The sequence below is a fragment of the Schistocerca serialis genome, chromosome 5 (assembly GCF_023864345.2).
Source record: "Schistocerca serialis cubense isolate TAMUIC-IGC-003099 chromosome 5, iqSchSeri2.2, whole genome shotgun sequence".
Classification (NCBI taxonomy): Eukaryota; Metazoa; Arthropoda; class Insecta; order Orthoptera; family Acrididae; genus Schistocerca; species Schistocerca serialis.
This window is the reverse complement of record NC_064642.1, coordinates 35,780,769-35,794,055: the sequence shown is the minus strand read 5'-3', so window position 1 is coordinate 35,794,055 and position 13,287 is coordinate 35,780,769. Positions and strand designations below refer to the sequence as shown.

Sequence of the window (13,287 nt, the reverse complement as noted above, 5' to 3'; positions counted from 1 at the left end):
CAAAGTGGTATTGCGTTTTGTCCGTTACTATTGTCGAATCCCAAGGAATGTTTTGCAGCAGTACTTTATCTTCCCAGCTGGTGAACGTGTTCTTCGATGACACTTTTATTGCAAATCCCATGTCCAGATGTACTGCAATGCCAAGACAAAACACTTGTTCACAATACATGACGACTACAGAACACTTTAACGCCGAAAATATGACTTTTAAAGAGAGCAGACGAATGCTGATGCATCTAATACAGGACATCAAGTGGTACTGTTTATTCATGGCATGGCAACAGGGCCGCTTTACCAGCAGAACCGCTGGCAGTCTGGTAGGGCAAGCCAGCTCGCCATTGGTGTTACCCAGGCAATGGCATCACATACCGCTCCTGTCAGCCATACGTCAAAAGTTGGAATTAATTTTAAACGCACTATAAGTATAGTGTATGCATTTTAAACTGGTTGATTTTAGATGTGGATGCAGAGTGTAGGTAAAACCAATTACCCTATGGAGAGGAGTGGTGTAGATGTAGCACATCTTATAACAATTTTCTACCCTTTCTGTGGATAGGGAGTTTCCTTTTCTCAAGAGGAGTTATAGGATGCAATTTATATGAAGAAAACCTACACAGACCTGTATCCACATGCAATGGATGCCACCATCCAACACAAAGGCAAACAGTTCTAATCACCCAGTACAGGGGGCACATGTCATCTGTGACAAATGCTGATAACCTTATCATTTAGCACCTGCAGCCCACACACATCTGTGACAAAGAAAGCCTCCCAGCCAAACTACACTATAACTCAATGAAGTGTTCTGTAAAAATGGGTACAGTGAATCCCACAATACAGGGATTTTACAAAATTACCTTTAAAAATTGTAGTAATGAATACTGACTTTGTGTACGAGTGAATTTTCTGCTGTACTGGTGATACTTTGTTCAGTTTGTTTTTAACCAATTCTTCAGTTATGCTTTTAAAGAATCTGTTGAAAGTCATCGCCACAGTTTCAGGATTAGTTATCATTTCATTGTTGAGTTTGTACACCCTTTATAGTAATATATCTTTTTTAGTGCCATACCATAATAAGATAATTCAAACACAATACTTATGGGCACAATCCTTAGTAGTGTTGAAATTAAACTTACCATAAAGTTCAATAGCAAGCGTTGAAATTTTCCTTATCCTCTCATCTTGTCTAAGTTCTCCAGGTTTTAGGAAGGTATCTACTTCTGCAAGCAGTTGTGTGGCCTCGTCTGGTTTCTTCACAGATGTTGATTTCCTGGCAATTGTTACCAGCAGTTTACTTCCTTCTCGGAACCACTCTTCTGCCTGCCAAGAAAAAATTAATGAAAATCAGAGTGAAACATATGGAATCTATACCATATACGAAAATTATGTGCTCATCAGTGACGTTGAAACATTATACACGGCCCCATCAAAATAAAATCTTCCATTCATGAGGTTGGCCACATATGAGGTGTCATTAAAAAGTAACAGGAATTTTTGTTTTTTAAAGAATCTATATTAATTCATCAACATCAACATTATCCCTTTCAAAGTAATCAGCTTCAGGTATAATACAAGTGTGGCAGGGCTTTTTCGTATCTTGGAAGCACTTCTGGAGCCCACTTTTCAGCTCCTTAAGCTATTCTGTTTTTATCTCATAAATGGTAGCAAAATGATGTCCTTTCATGGTTCTCTTCAGCCTTGGAACTGGAAGGAAGTCACAGGGGGCTATGTCCAGCAAATATGGTGGCTGAAGCAACATAACAGTTTTGCTTTTTGCAAAAAATCGCAACCAACCATTAAGGTGTGAGTGGGAGCATTGTCGTGATGCAATTTCCATGAGTGGTTTTGCCACAATTCCGGTTGTTTTCTTCAGATTGCTTCACGTAAACAGGGCATAGCCTCCAGCAGTTTTCCTTACTGACCGTACAGCCATAAGGCATGAATTCATGATGCACTATCCCATTGTAATCGAAGAAAACAGTCGGAAGAACCTTCACATGTGATCAAACTTGTCAATTTTTTTTCAGTTTTGGGTATTCAGGCAGTTTTCAATGGAATAATTGGGCCTTGGTTTCAATGCCATATCCACATATCCATGTTTCATCACCTGATCATTGTCAACTTCATTCAGCAATACTTGAGCAAAGTCCATGCGACATCATTTTTGGTTGAAATTCAATAATTTTGGAACAAACTTTGCTGTTAAACATTTCATGCCCAAAACATCTGAAAAAATTGCTTGGCATGAGCCAAAGGATATGCCAACATCAACAACAACCTGCCTGATGGTGATTCAGTAATTTTCCAGAACCATTTTCTTTACTTCTCCCATATTATTGCCAATAATTGATGTGTTATGTCATTAGGGACAGTCATCACCTTCAATGTCTTCTCGACCCTCTTTGAAACATTTAAACCACTCATAAATTCTTGTCTTACTCACAGTAGATTCACCAAAAGCCACACTCAACATTTTGAATGAGGTTCTGCACTTTATTCCAGTTTTCAAGCAAAATTTAATGCAAATTCTTTTATTCATCTTTTTCAAAACCAAAAATTCACTGGGCACTCGAAAAGGCATGTAACCTTTTGACTGTCAACAATAAAATAAGTATTCAAAACAGCTGAAAATGCAAACATACACCAGAAACATGTGTACCAATGATATATAATTGGATGTATAAAGCCTGTGAAATAAAGAATTCCTATTACTTTTTGATCACACCTCATATATCATCAACAAGCTCAAACTAGTATCTCAGTTAACAAATACAAAAATACATCATTCTCTCTCTCTCTCTCTCTCTCTCTCTCTCTCTCTCTCTCTCTCTCTCACACACACACACACACACACACACACACACACAATTAAAAATAGAGTTAATGAACTAGTTGTAATATTTAAGTTATATACATTACATTAAATAAAGAAGAAAACATTCTCATCATTGTGAAAATTGCATAACCACCACTAATACAAAATTTACAAAATATTGATAGCATGGCATAAATGTAAATGATCAGAAGTACTGAGCAATTTATGGACTCACCAACTCCTCTAAACATTTATATAAGGCAGAGATGTTGATGAACTTTAAATTGATTTTAGAAACTGTATTACTGTTTTTTTAAGAATACTTATTTCCTCTAATTGTTGTACAGTGTCATCAGTCATTAGCTTATTTTCTATGAACTGGTTACTAATGTACTGTCATATTTCCATATTTAAATATAAGAAATAGTAAATGAAATATAAACATTACAATGAAATATGTATAAAACATAAACATTACAATAAAATATGTAAAATTTGTGGCAACAGTGAAAATTCAAAAGAACGCGCAAGACAGAGGTGAGAGTTTCATTATTTCAAGAATTTATTAATTCATCTGCAAACACTGAGACAGTGATGCGGTGAACATGTACATTCTTTTCTACTCTTCTTGAGACCTTTTGGTAAGTCACAAAATATTAATCTTCACAATACAACTAGATCAAAAAGCTTGCAAGAAATGTACTGAAGATATAAATCACTAACAAAGATTTAGCAGCAAAAAATATATACAGAAATACAGGAAGTCAACATGGCTGCTGGTCAAACAATAAAAGTTACAGACATACTCTTACTTTACCTCTTCCACTAGTGTGAAATACTGCATACTGAGATCAATAAGCCGCCTGCTCTCAGCTACTTGTTTGTGGAATTGCTGCCAACGGGACTGTAGCTGCTTAAGCTCATGCTCTACATGTGGTGATGGTACATGTTCTGTAGAAAGCATATTTTCTGCTGTACTTACAAAAGTCTGTATGCGGACTTCCAGGAGCTGTAATGAGAACAGGAAAATAAATAATTATACCAATAAGTGTGTATTACTAATAGCACTTTTCTCTCAACCAACTACGTCTGTTTAGTTACTGTATCAAAACGAAATTATGTGTGCCCTCAAAATAAGCATATATGTGTGACATACTACACAAGCACTAGTACACTCAGTGCTTAAATAACTGCATTCTCTGTAAAATAAAAACACTTAATAATTGCAGAGTTCCAGAAGACAGTCAATGTAAGGGGGAAGGGAAGATGAAGAGCTGGTTCTCCTGGAAGAGGATTGGAGTAAAGGGCCTGCTCTCCCTTCTCTGGAAAAAGACATGTTTGCATTCAGTCCCACACACAGGCCTTAGACAGGAATATTAACAGATGACAACTTTGGCTACACATGAAGACCATTTCTATTGGTACTTGGAATATTAAATGTTTGAGATCAAAACAGAATGAGGCATGCAAGATAGGATATGAAATGAGAAGGTATGGAGGCAAATAGAGATAATGTGCCCCTCAGCAAAAACTTTGGAGAATGGAGCACTTCAGTGGTATGGGCATTTACAAAGAATGCCTAACCACAGGTGACCAAGAGAAATTTTGTACTTGTAGTTGCTAGAAAGCAGGACAGGAAAGCCAGTGCTCAGGCAGCAAAAATACATGCAGGAAGCAATGGAAGACTGACATCTAGGACTGGATGACTGGAACAAGACAGGCCTGTGGAGTCCGAAAATGGCTAACTCCCATGGGGAAACACCAAAGAAGAAGAAGAAGAGAAAGTAAGCGTAGCTTTTTCTAAAACCTGCAATGATGAAAGACATCCACATCATTGAAGTGTTGTGCATAAAGGCACTCAGAAAAAGGTTTCCAGTGCCACTCTATCAGTCATTTATGAAAATATCTTGCAAAACAGTGAACATAAAATAAAGACGTTTAAGACATACAACCGACAACAGCTGAAAGTAATACCTTGATGAAACAGTAATATCCCTTACTGTAAGATATATAGAATAGATAGTGTAACTGAAGTCCACAATGAAGAACGGAGTGGAAGACCGCCAGTTTCGGATGTGATTGTCCAGAAGATCAACAGTGAGCCGCTCGAAGATCAGAGGGTCACTGTCCGTGAACTTGTTGAACGCATTCCCGAAGCTTCCCACAGCACAATTGAAAGAACTTTAACAGAAATGTTGGGTTATTGCAAGGCAACAAGAAGTTGTTGGACTCTATCATCATGGGAGGTGAAACATGGGTGTTTCATTACACCCCCCGAAACAAAACAACAATCTCATCAGTGGCGTCACTCCAGTTCACAGCCACCAAAGGAATTCAAACAAATGCAGTCGGCAGGAAAGGTTATGGTGACTGTGTTTTGGGATCAGAAGGAGATACTCCTCATTGATTTCATGCAACCTGGGATGACAAACTCAGACAAATATTGTGAAACATTGACCAAACTCCAGCGAGCAATCCAGAATTGCCAGAGAGGACGACTGAGTGAGGGAGTAGTGCTTCTTCACAACAATGCTTGATCCCATGTTGCTCGTCAAACACAGGAGCTTTTGAAGAAATTTGGGTGTACTGTTATGCCCCATCACCTGTACCGCCCAGACTTGGCCCCAGCGATTATCACCTCTTCCCCAAGCTAAAGGAACACTTAGGTGGCAAATGCTTCCAGAATGATGATGAAGTCCGATCAGAGGTCACACGCTTCCTCAATCGGTTGGTGGGAGACTTATTCCACTTAGGAATACCAAAGCTGGAACACTGTCTTCAAAAGTGTGTTGATAAAAATTGAGACTATGTTGAAAAATAGACATAAGTCTAATCTTTTCAACAATGTATAAATTAATAACAATAAACAATGTCTTCTAGTTGTAAAAAAATACAACCCTCGTATATCCCCACCCCTCATCCACAGTTACTTCTCCTTTGAAGGCATCATCTACAAACAAATCCGGGGTACACCTATGGGCACCCACATGGCAAAACCGTACACCAACCAATTTATGGGCCATCTAGACAAATCCTTTCTAACCACTGGGAATCCCAAAACCCTCACTTAGTTCAGATTCAGTGATAACATCTTTGTGATATGGATTGAGGGTGAGAACACGCTATCCACATTCTTCCAGAACCTCAACGCCTTCTCCCCTATTCATTTCACCTTGCTCTCCTCAACCTAACAAGTCACCTTCCTTGATGTTGACCTCCACCTCACAGATGGCTACATCAGTATGTCTGTTCACATCGAACCTACCAACCACCAGCAATACCTTCACTCTGATAGCTGCCATCCATTCCATACCAAAAAGACCCTTCTACACAGCCTAGCCACCTATGGCCAACGCTTCTGTAGTGATGAGCAGCCCCTCTTGAAATATACCAATGGTCTCACTGACACCTTCACGTGCCATAATTAACACCGCCCCCCCCCCCCCCCCCGTCCAAACCTTGTACAAAGACAGATCTCCCGAGTCTTCTCTTTCCAGTTACTCAACGTCTCATAAAGTCCCATCACAGACCCATAAAGTTGCTCCTGTGTATTATTACTGGGACTGTGTCTTAAAAATCTATATTAAAAAAAATAACAGTTTTTGATTTGGCCAGCAGAATGTATTGATCCATTGACTTGGTTGCAATTTACTGTTTCTGCCAGCTTTCGCCACTGTGGGGCTGTACCTCCACTTTGCATTAGGGGCAACAGTGTGGCGTTTGGCATGTACTGTTGTTTTTCCATGGCATATAAAAGGTCTGCTGCCTATGGTAGGAATCAGTTCCAGTGATGTTTAGCAAACACCATTCTCGCCTGAATATTTCAGCCAGATGGACTACTGAAATATTGTGTCAAGATGACTTTATGATCTGGCTGCAGACCCGACCAGATCATTTTCAGCTAATGTGCCTGAAAGCTTTACACAATCACAAACTACTCGCTTATTTCTATCAAGAAAATAATGAAACTACAACTAACCAAAAACAGAAAAAATGTCTGCATAATAGGCAGCAATGGACTAGTAGACTGAAACAACATGCGTTACAGTCTTCATAATCAGGTTTTTTTCATAATGCAAAACAAAGAAAATGGTCAGATAAGATGGGATTTCATAAAGAATAGGGAGGAAAAAATTCCCAGGACCCAACACTTAGGCATACAAAGCATGACAAAAAAGGAGCATGGCCTACTACAACTACATAAAATATCTTAAGTATTCTTTATTTTCTCTTTCCTTTCTTTCCAGTAATTTTTCATTTTCCCCTATGTTTTTTCCTTCTTTCTTCTGTCCATACTGCACCTGTCTTTTTCTTTGTTTTCTCCTGTAAGCCCTTGAAACCTTTTACTTTTGCTCTGAACCTTTATCTTTCTCCTATTTCTTCCTCCATTATATCCATTTCCTTCAAGTCTGCTTTAACTTCTTTTATCCACTTAAGCGATGTGTTGGTGGTTTCTGTCAAAGAAGTTAAAATTCTTTTGTTATCCTGTTTTCATCTAGCCTCTTTAGGTGTTCATAAAATGCAACTCTTCTCTTCCTCATCATATCTGTTATTCACTCTATTTTTTTCATAAACTTCTTTATTACTTCTTAATTTTGATTTCCCATTCTCATACCATGGTTCCAAAATTTTCCTGGTCATTTTCCTTTCCTTCTTTTCTAATTCATCTTACTGTTTGGCTGTATTTAACAAAAGGCATTCGGTTGCATAAAGACATTCTGATAAATGAACAGCACTAGTTTGCTTTTGTTCTACAGGAATTCTGGTTTAACGATAGTACTGTAGTGCTGAAGTTTTGCATTTAGGGAAACAGCTTTCTTGTTACACAGGTTTTTAGGTAGTTGAAAAGTCATGTCCATTTTCCTTGCCCTTGCTAGGTTAGCTTCTTTGTCTATTGTTTTTCTAGAAATTTAAATTTTGTTGCTTTTTTTATTCTACCACAATCAGTTTCCATGTATTTCAGTGCCTCCTTCACATATGTCATGTACCTTGTTTTTTAAAAAGAGATACGTAGGACTGCATCTACTACAGACTCAGCAAAGATGGCAATATAATCGGCAAAACCAGACAATCAGAACTCAGATTATCCCCTTTTCTCCCAATTGTGAGTATTCTAACAGCTTCTTCTTCTGTTCTTTTCCTCTATTCCCTGATTATCTTTTCTAGCACACAGTTGAACAGCAGTGGGGACAGTCCATCTCCCTGCCTTACGCCAGTTTTGATCTCAAAAGCCTAGGAGGTTTTGCCTAAAAATTTAATTTTGCATTTTGTATTTGTTCGTGTTTTTTTATTTTATTTTTTATTATTTTTTTTTTATTTTTTTTATTTATTGCCACTGATCTGTTGTCAGCTCCAAACTCCTTTAAGGTGTTGAATAATTGTTTCCTGTCAATTGAATCATATGCTTTTCTGGAGTAAATGTTATATAAATGCTTTTAGATCTCATTCGTCTATATCTGACTTTGAACTTCAGATTTAATATCTGTTCCACACAGGATCATCCTTTTCTACACCCTTGATGATACTCTCCTAATTGCTTATCCAGTTGGCTTTCCGGTCTGTTTTGTAATGTTTTTGAAAGAATTTTGTAAATCACTGGAAGGAGGGGTAGTCCTCTATAGTTGTTGGGGTCAGTTTTATCTCCTTTTTTGTGGATTATTTGACTGCAATTTTCCACATTTCAGCAGTTACTGGATCTTCCTCGGGGGTCTTGCCATTCGTCAGATCTTTAATGATATTTTGGATTCCATCCAGGCTGGGTGGCTCTGAGTTTGTGTGAATGTACTATGGATTTTGTTCTGGAAAGTTTGCTCTTGGTTTCTCACAGTAACAACTTAATGAAATAGCTTGTTAATATTTCTCAGTTTTTGTTGTTCTTCAGGGCCAGTTTTCTGTCTTTATTCTTGAGGGATAAGGTAGTTTGTCAGTACATTTGGAGACATTGTTTAAAAATTTTATAGAACTTCCTAGTACTGTTTTTCGATGTTTGAGACCTTTGTTGTTTAAAGCTGAAAAATCTTCACTTCTTTTTGTGGAATACAATTTCTGCCAGGCTTGTTTTCTAGGTGGTAATGCTTTTTCACACTGTTCTTTCCACCATCTGAGCTCTTTGTATATTTTGAGTGGAACTATTTCAAGGGCTGTTTGACTAATTTTGTTTTAATCTCCTCCCAGTCTTTTGAGTATATATTTGGCCATTTGTGAAATTCTTGTTTCTTCACTTTCAAAGTTCCTGTATCTATTTTAGGAATCCTACTTCCTTGTCTAGGAAACCTTATTTAAACTTACTTTCTTTTCCAATCTGCACACTGAAGTCCCCTAACACAATTTTAATGTTCTTCAATGGAACCTTTGATGGTTTATGTTCCAGTGATTCCCAGGAGCTTTCAACTTCATCTGGATTCCGTTTCTTGTCCACATTTATTGAAGGATGACAATTTATTAATTTACATTATTTTAATCAGCATACTTTCTGTGGGGTGCTGTGTGACATTCAGGATCACATGCAAACAGATTAAGTGAGCCTTAAATAAGTCCATTTTATCAGATTAAAAAACCACAAATTATGATGACATCTTTCATATCTATGATCTTACATGCACACTCCACCAGGTATATTTTTAACTGTGTTGCTCAGATATCTCTACAGTTTAAAAGCTCACTATTGGTTACCATGAATATCCAGTCGTGCCATCTTCATTTGCAGATGGGTCAACACTCGGCTACAATTTTTAATTATGGACCATACCTTTCTTTGCAAATGTATTGGCACTTAGCAAATCGGGTAGTACAAAAGTCAGTACTGTATAGCTCTTTTCGCATTATATTGGTATGTATCCATACTTTTAATGTGATATAGTCATTCCTAAACAGTAACGGTCACGGAGCACTCAGTATTGTAGCGAATACAAATTATATTATCATGTGCCACATTTTACGTTAGACTAAAAGAGATCCAAAATAAATTTCACTTACAAAATGTATATTCCGTTCACTTGTACACACATACATAAAATGTGGAACAGCAACACACCATGGGCAGGTCTATACACGCTCCACAGCATATTGTGGTCCAATCAGACTATCTTATCATTCATTTTGCTGCTCTCATTGAAAAGTACCTTCAGCTTCCTGCCTTGGAAAGAGGATGTAAGTCCAGTTTGCACTGCCCCTCCAATGCCCTAAAGGCATGCTTTGTTTTGCCAAGAGTAGAAGAGGCTAATCACACTAGGACAGTAGATGAATAGAAGGGAGACAAAACATTTTTTTTATGGTAGGGTGAAGGAGTGTCGTGCAATTAATTTATGGTAAATGATAATAAAAAACAAACTTTAAAGGACATATTCTTGTATGGAAAATATGGATTCATTGCTTTTTCTATATGAGTATCTATACAATACAGCTGCTACCACAAGCACCTAAGTCCCTACATTATGTTGAAGTGCTATTGCTCAACAAGATAATGGCGAATTTTGTACAGGTAGACTGTATTTCACAAACTGCGACATAGTTGTGACTAAAAAATGTGATTCAGAAAGTGTAGAATTTGTTTCTATTATTCTCTTTTTCTTTTATTCAGATTATCGATTTTGGTCAGTGGTGAGTGGTACAATGGTCATTACCAATCAAAATCAATAATCTGAAGACACATTTTTGTGTTCATAAGAAACAAACTACATACTTTTTTATTCAAATGGCAAGTATTTTTTAGTACTTGGTCCTAAATACATACATATGTGGTAAAATTTAGGTGGCAGATTATGTGTCTTTTTTGATACAGAAGTACTAGTTTCAGTGACATGAATTTTAATCTAAGCCTTTGTAGTAGATGGCAGTAGTTTATTATGATGTAGTGTATCTTGCAGGGAAATGCATTATGTGGCTAGGATGTGCATAAGGAAACTGTATTTGGTTGAAGAATAACAGTGGGCTTAAGGAACATTCTGTAAATTGTGTGACTGAAGAGACGTGTGACTGTAGAGAAGTGCTGATAAGATTTTGCATAAGCAGGACCTCACTGAACAATACAAAGCAAGTAAAGAAATTCTCAGTTTATTCTCCACCTCTTTTTCAACTGCCTACAGCTTTTTCCTGCACCTATTTTCTCTTTTAAACTTGCAATAGTTTCTTTAGTCCAAAATCTCAGTTTTATTCGGCGACTGTATGTTATTAAATGTTGTGGATATTACTGCTAACAGTGCTTAAATAATATGCAACTCAAAAAAAAAGTAACTTCGAAAGCTGTGTAACATTTACTCTCTTAGACAATTTCTTCTTTATTTCTTAGACAATTTCTTCTTTATCTCATAAAATTCTTTCTGTCATAAAATTCTGCTTCTTATGTAGAATAAAAAAATTCACTCACCTCAATTGTTTTTTCAAAATAAACAAATGCCTGTGATGTGGCTTTAGCACTGACAAGAGATTCTCCATATTGTCCCTTTATAGCATCCAACTGTCTGCTGAGATCATTTAAGGTTGCATTAATTTGATGTAAATCGCTATCAAATTGACAAAGTTGACGATGCTGCTCAATCTGCAGTTTGCGATCTGTCCATGCAGATTCCCATGCTATCCGTTTTATTTCCAATAGCCTTGTCAGACTGTCAATATCATGCTTAGCAGCTGTTTCTGGTTCCTGCAAAAATGTATAATTATTAGCACACATGTTTTCGCAAGACTGAGCACTGAGGAAAATTAAAAATTTATATATTAAGGTAAACTATTAGCTATCCAAACACAATTCTAAAGGTTTTGGACAGACTAGGAATTACATCATAGTATTACAAATAAAATAAAACAGATAAATTAGAATCCTAATTAATATATAATTCTTAGCCTTTTTTTAAAAAATACCATAAGTACAAGTTTATTTGCAAGTCAGCAGTTCAGTCATTCTGAAACTTTTCAGATTTAGAAACAGATCAAAAAACAGTCTAGTATTTCATTAATATCTATTAATCTTTCTTCTAATTACTTAAAACCTTTGTTTGTTTGTTGTTATTTAAAATACCACACCTCTATCTCATTAGGAACAAATGACAAAATTTTCGCCTTGTTGAATATATTTAAAGACAATATAAATATTTAATGAAAGGAAACATGCATTTGGTGAAAGTGCATATTAATGAAGTATTTAATATTTGAACACAAACAATAAGTCAGATTTTGAACATTTTCAATAGAAATGATGAATTGCAAAAGCAGCACAACCCCTAATTGAGACTGACAATTATTATACCACACTATATCTTTTAACAAAGATTTGTTACAAGTTTTATGGTCTGTCAGTTACAAATTATTACAAATGCCTAACATAATGAACAAAATCTGTTATAAATTTTGAAAAGTTAAATGTCATACATAAGCACTTGTACAGAAGGTTATTAAAGTAATAGAAATAACCATGTTCCAGAGCACATCACTTCTGCAAGCAGGTGACAATGATCATTCTAAGAGGCTTTTGAAATGTGTTGCTGTAGAACAATGCAGAAGTTTCGATGAGCAGACTGGATAACTAGTGAAGAGGTACTGAACGAAATTTGGGAGAAAATAAATTTATGGTACAACTTGACTAAAAAAGGTATCCATTGATAGCATTCATCCTAAGGTATCAAGGAACAGACAGTGATGTAACAGCACAGGAAAGTTTATGTGTGAGGGAGGGAGGTGGGAGGGGAGGGCAAGGTTTGACAACAGTAAGCAGGTTAAAATGAGTTTTCAAGCTTGGAAATGCAAAAGTGAGATAAAAGCAGTAGCAGCTAAAAGTGAATAAACTGTCATTTAAAAAATAAAATTTTAGGTTAAAGTAACGTTTCAGCATGATACCAAATACTAAAGATAGGATTACAAGATCAATGACAGTAAATTACATGTTTATAGATGTTATGTTCAAGGATTTTTACCCACCTGTTGCTTGATTCTAATGACTATTTGTTCCTTTTCATTTTGTGTGAATTTAAAAAGTTCAAGGACAGCTTGCCGAGATGCCTCATGTTCTTTCAACAAGAGCTCGATGTCAGACACAGAACTTGGCAGGCGTGTGTGTCTATACTGTGATTCCAGGTTCTCTATTGTCTTCTCCAGCTGTGACAATATACAGAAAAAGTTAGCAATTTGTATAGCTAGAAACACAAATAAACACTGCAACTTTCTCAAATATGATTACCTCTGCCATATTCTTGAAGAATGCAATAAGCATTTGTAGTAATATCTGATAATCTGTAGCAATAACCTGGAGTTTCCCATGTAGATCTATGAGCTTAGCAGTCATTTCTTCTTTCTGGCCATGTGACTCTCCTGTAACAGTTTACACAACTAACGAAATGTATGCCTCAATTGGATTACAGTATATAACATTAAACAAAACTCAAGAAAGAAAAATACTTTTTTTCCTCTCAAAACTGAAGAAGTAAAAAGGGAGGCGGGGGGAGGGGGGGGGTTGGAGAGGGCAGAGTTATTCTAGAAAGGTT

General features: G+C 36.6%; 1 protein-coding gene across 4 annotated transcripts in view; it reads right to left on the bottom strand.

Moving 5' to 3' along the window:
* LOC126481027 (titin) overlaps positions 1 to 13,287 on the bottom strand; it is an 804,028-nt gene that overhangs the window by 253,402 nt on the left and 537,339 nt on the right. For all 4 annotated transcript variants that reach the window (XM_050104491.1, XM_050104492.1, XM_050104490.1 and 1 more), the window contains 5 exons: positions 12,984 to 13,114; positions 12,725 to 12,901; positions 11,181 to 11,453; positions 3,633 to 3,824; positions 1,137 to 1,320 (listed from right to left, as the gene is read on the bottom strand). In XM_050104491.1, coding sequence (XP_049960448.1) covers positions 1,137 to 1,320; positions 3,633 to 3,824; positions 11,181 to 11,453; positions 12,725 to 12,901; positions 12,984 to 13,114 — 957 coding nt within the window. The remainder of the gene's footprint in view (positions 1 to 1,136; positions 1,321 to 3,632; positions 3,825 to 11,180; positions 11,454 to 12,724; positions 12,902 to 12,983; positions 13,115 to 13,287) is intronic.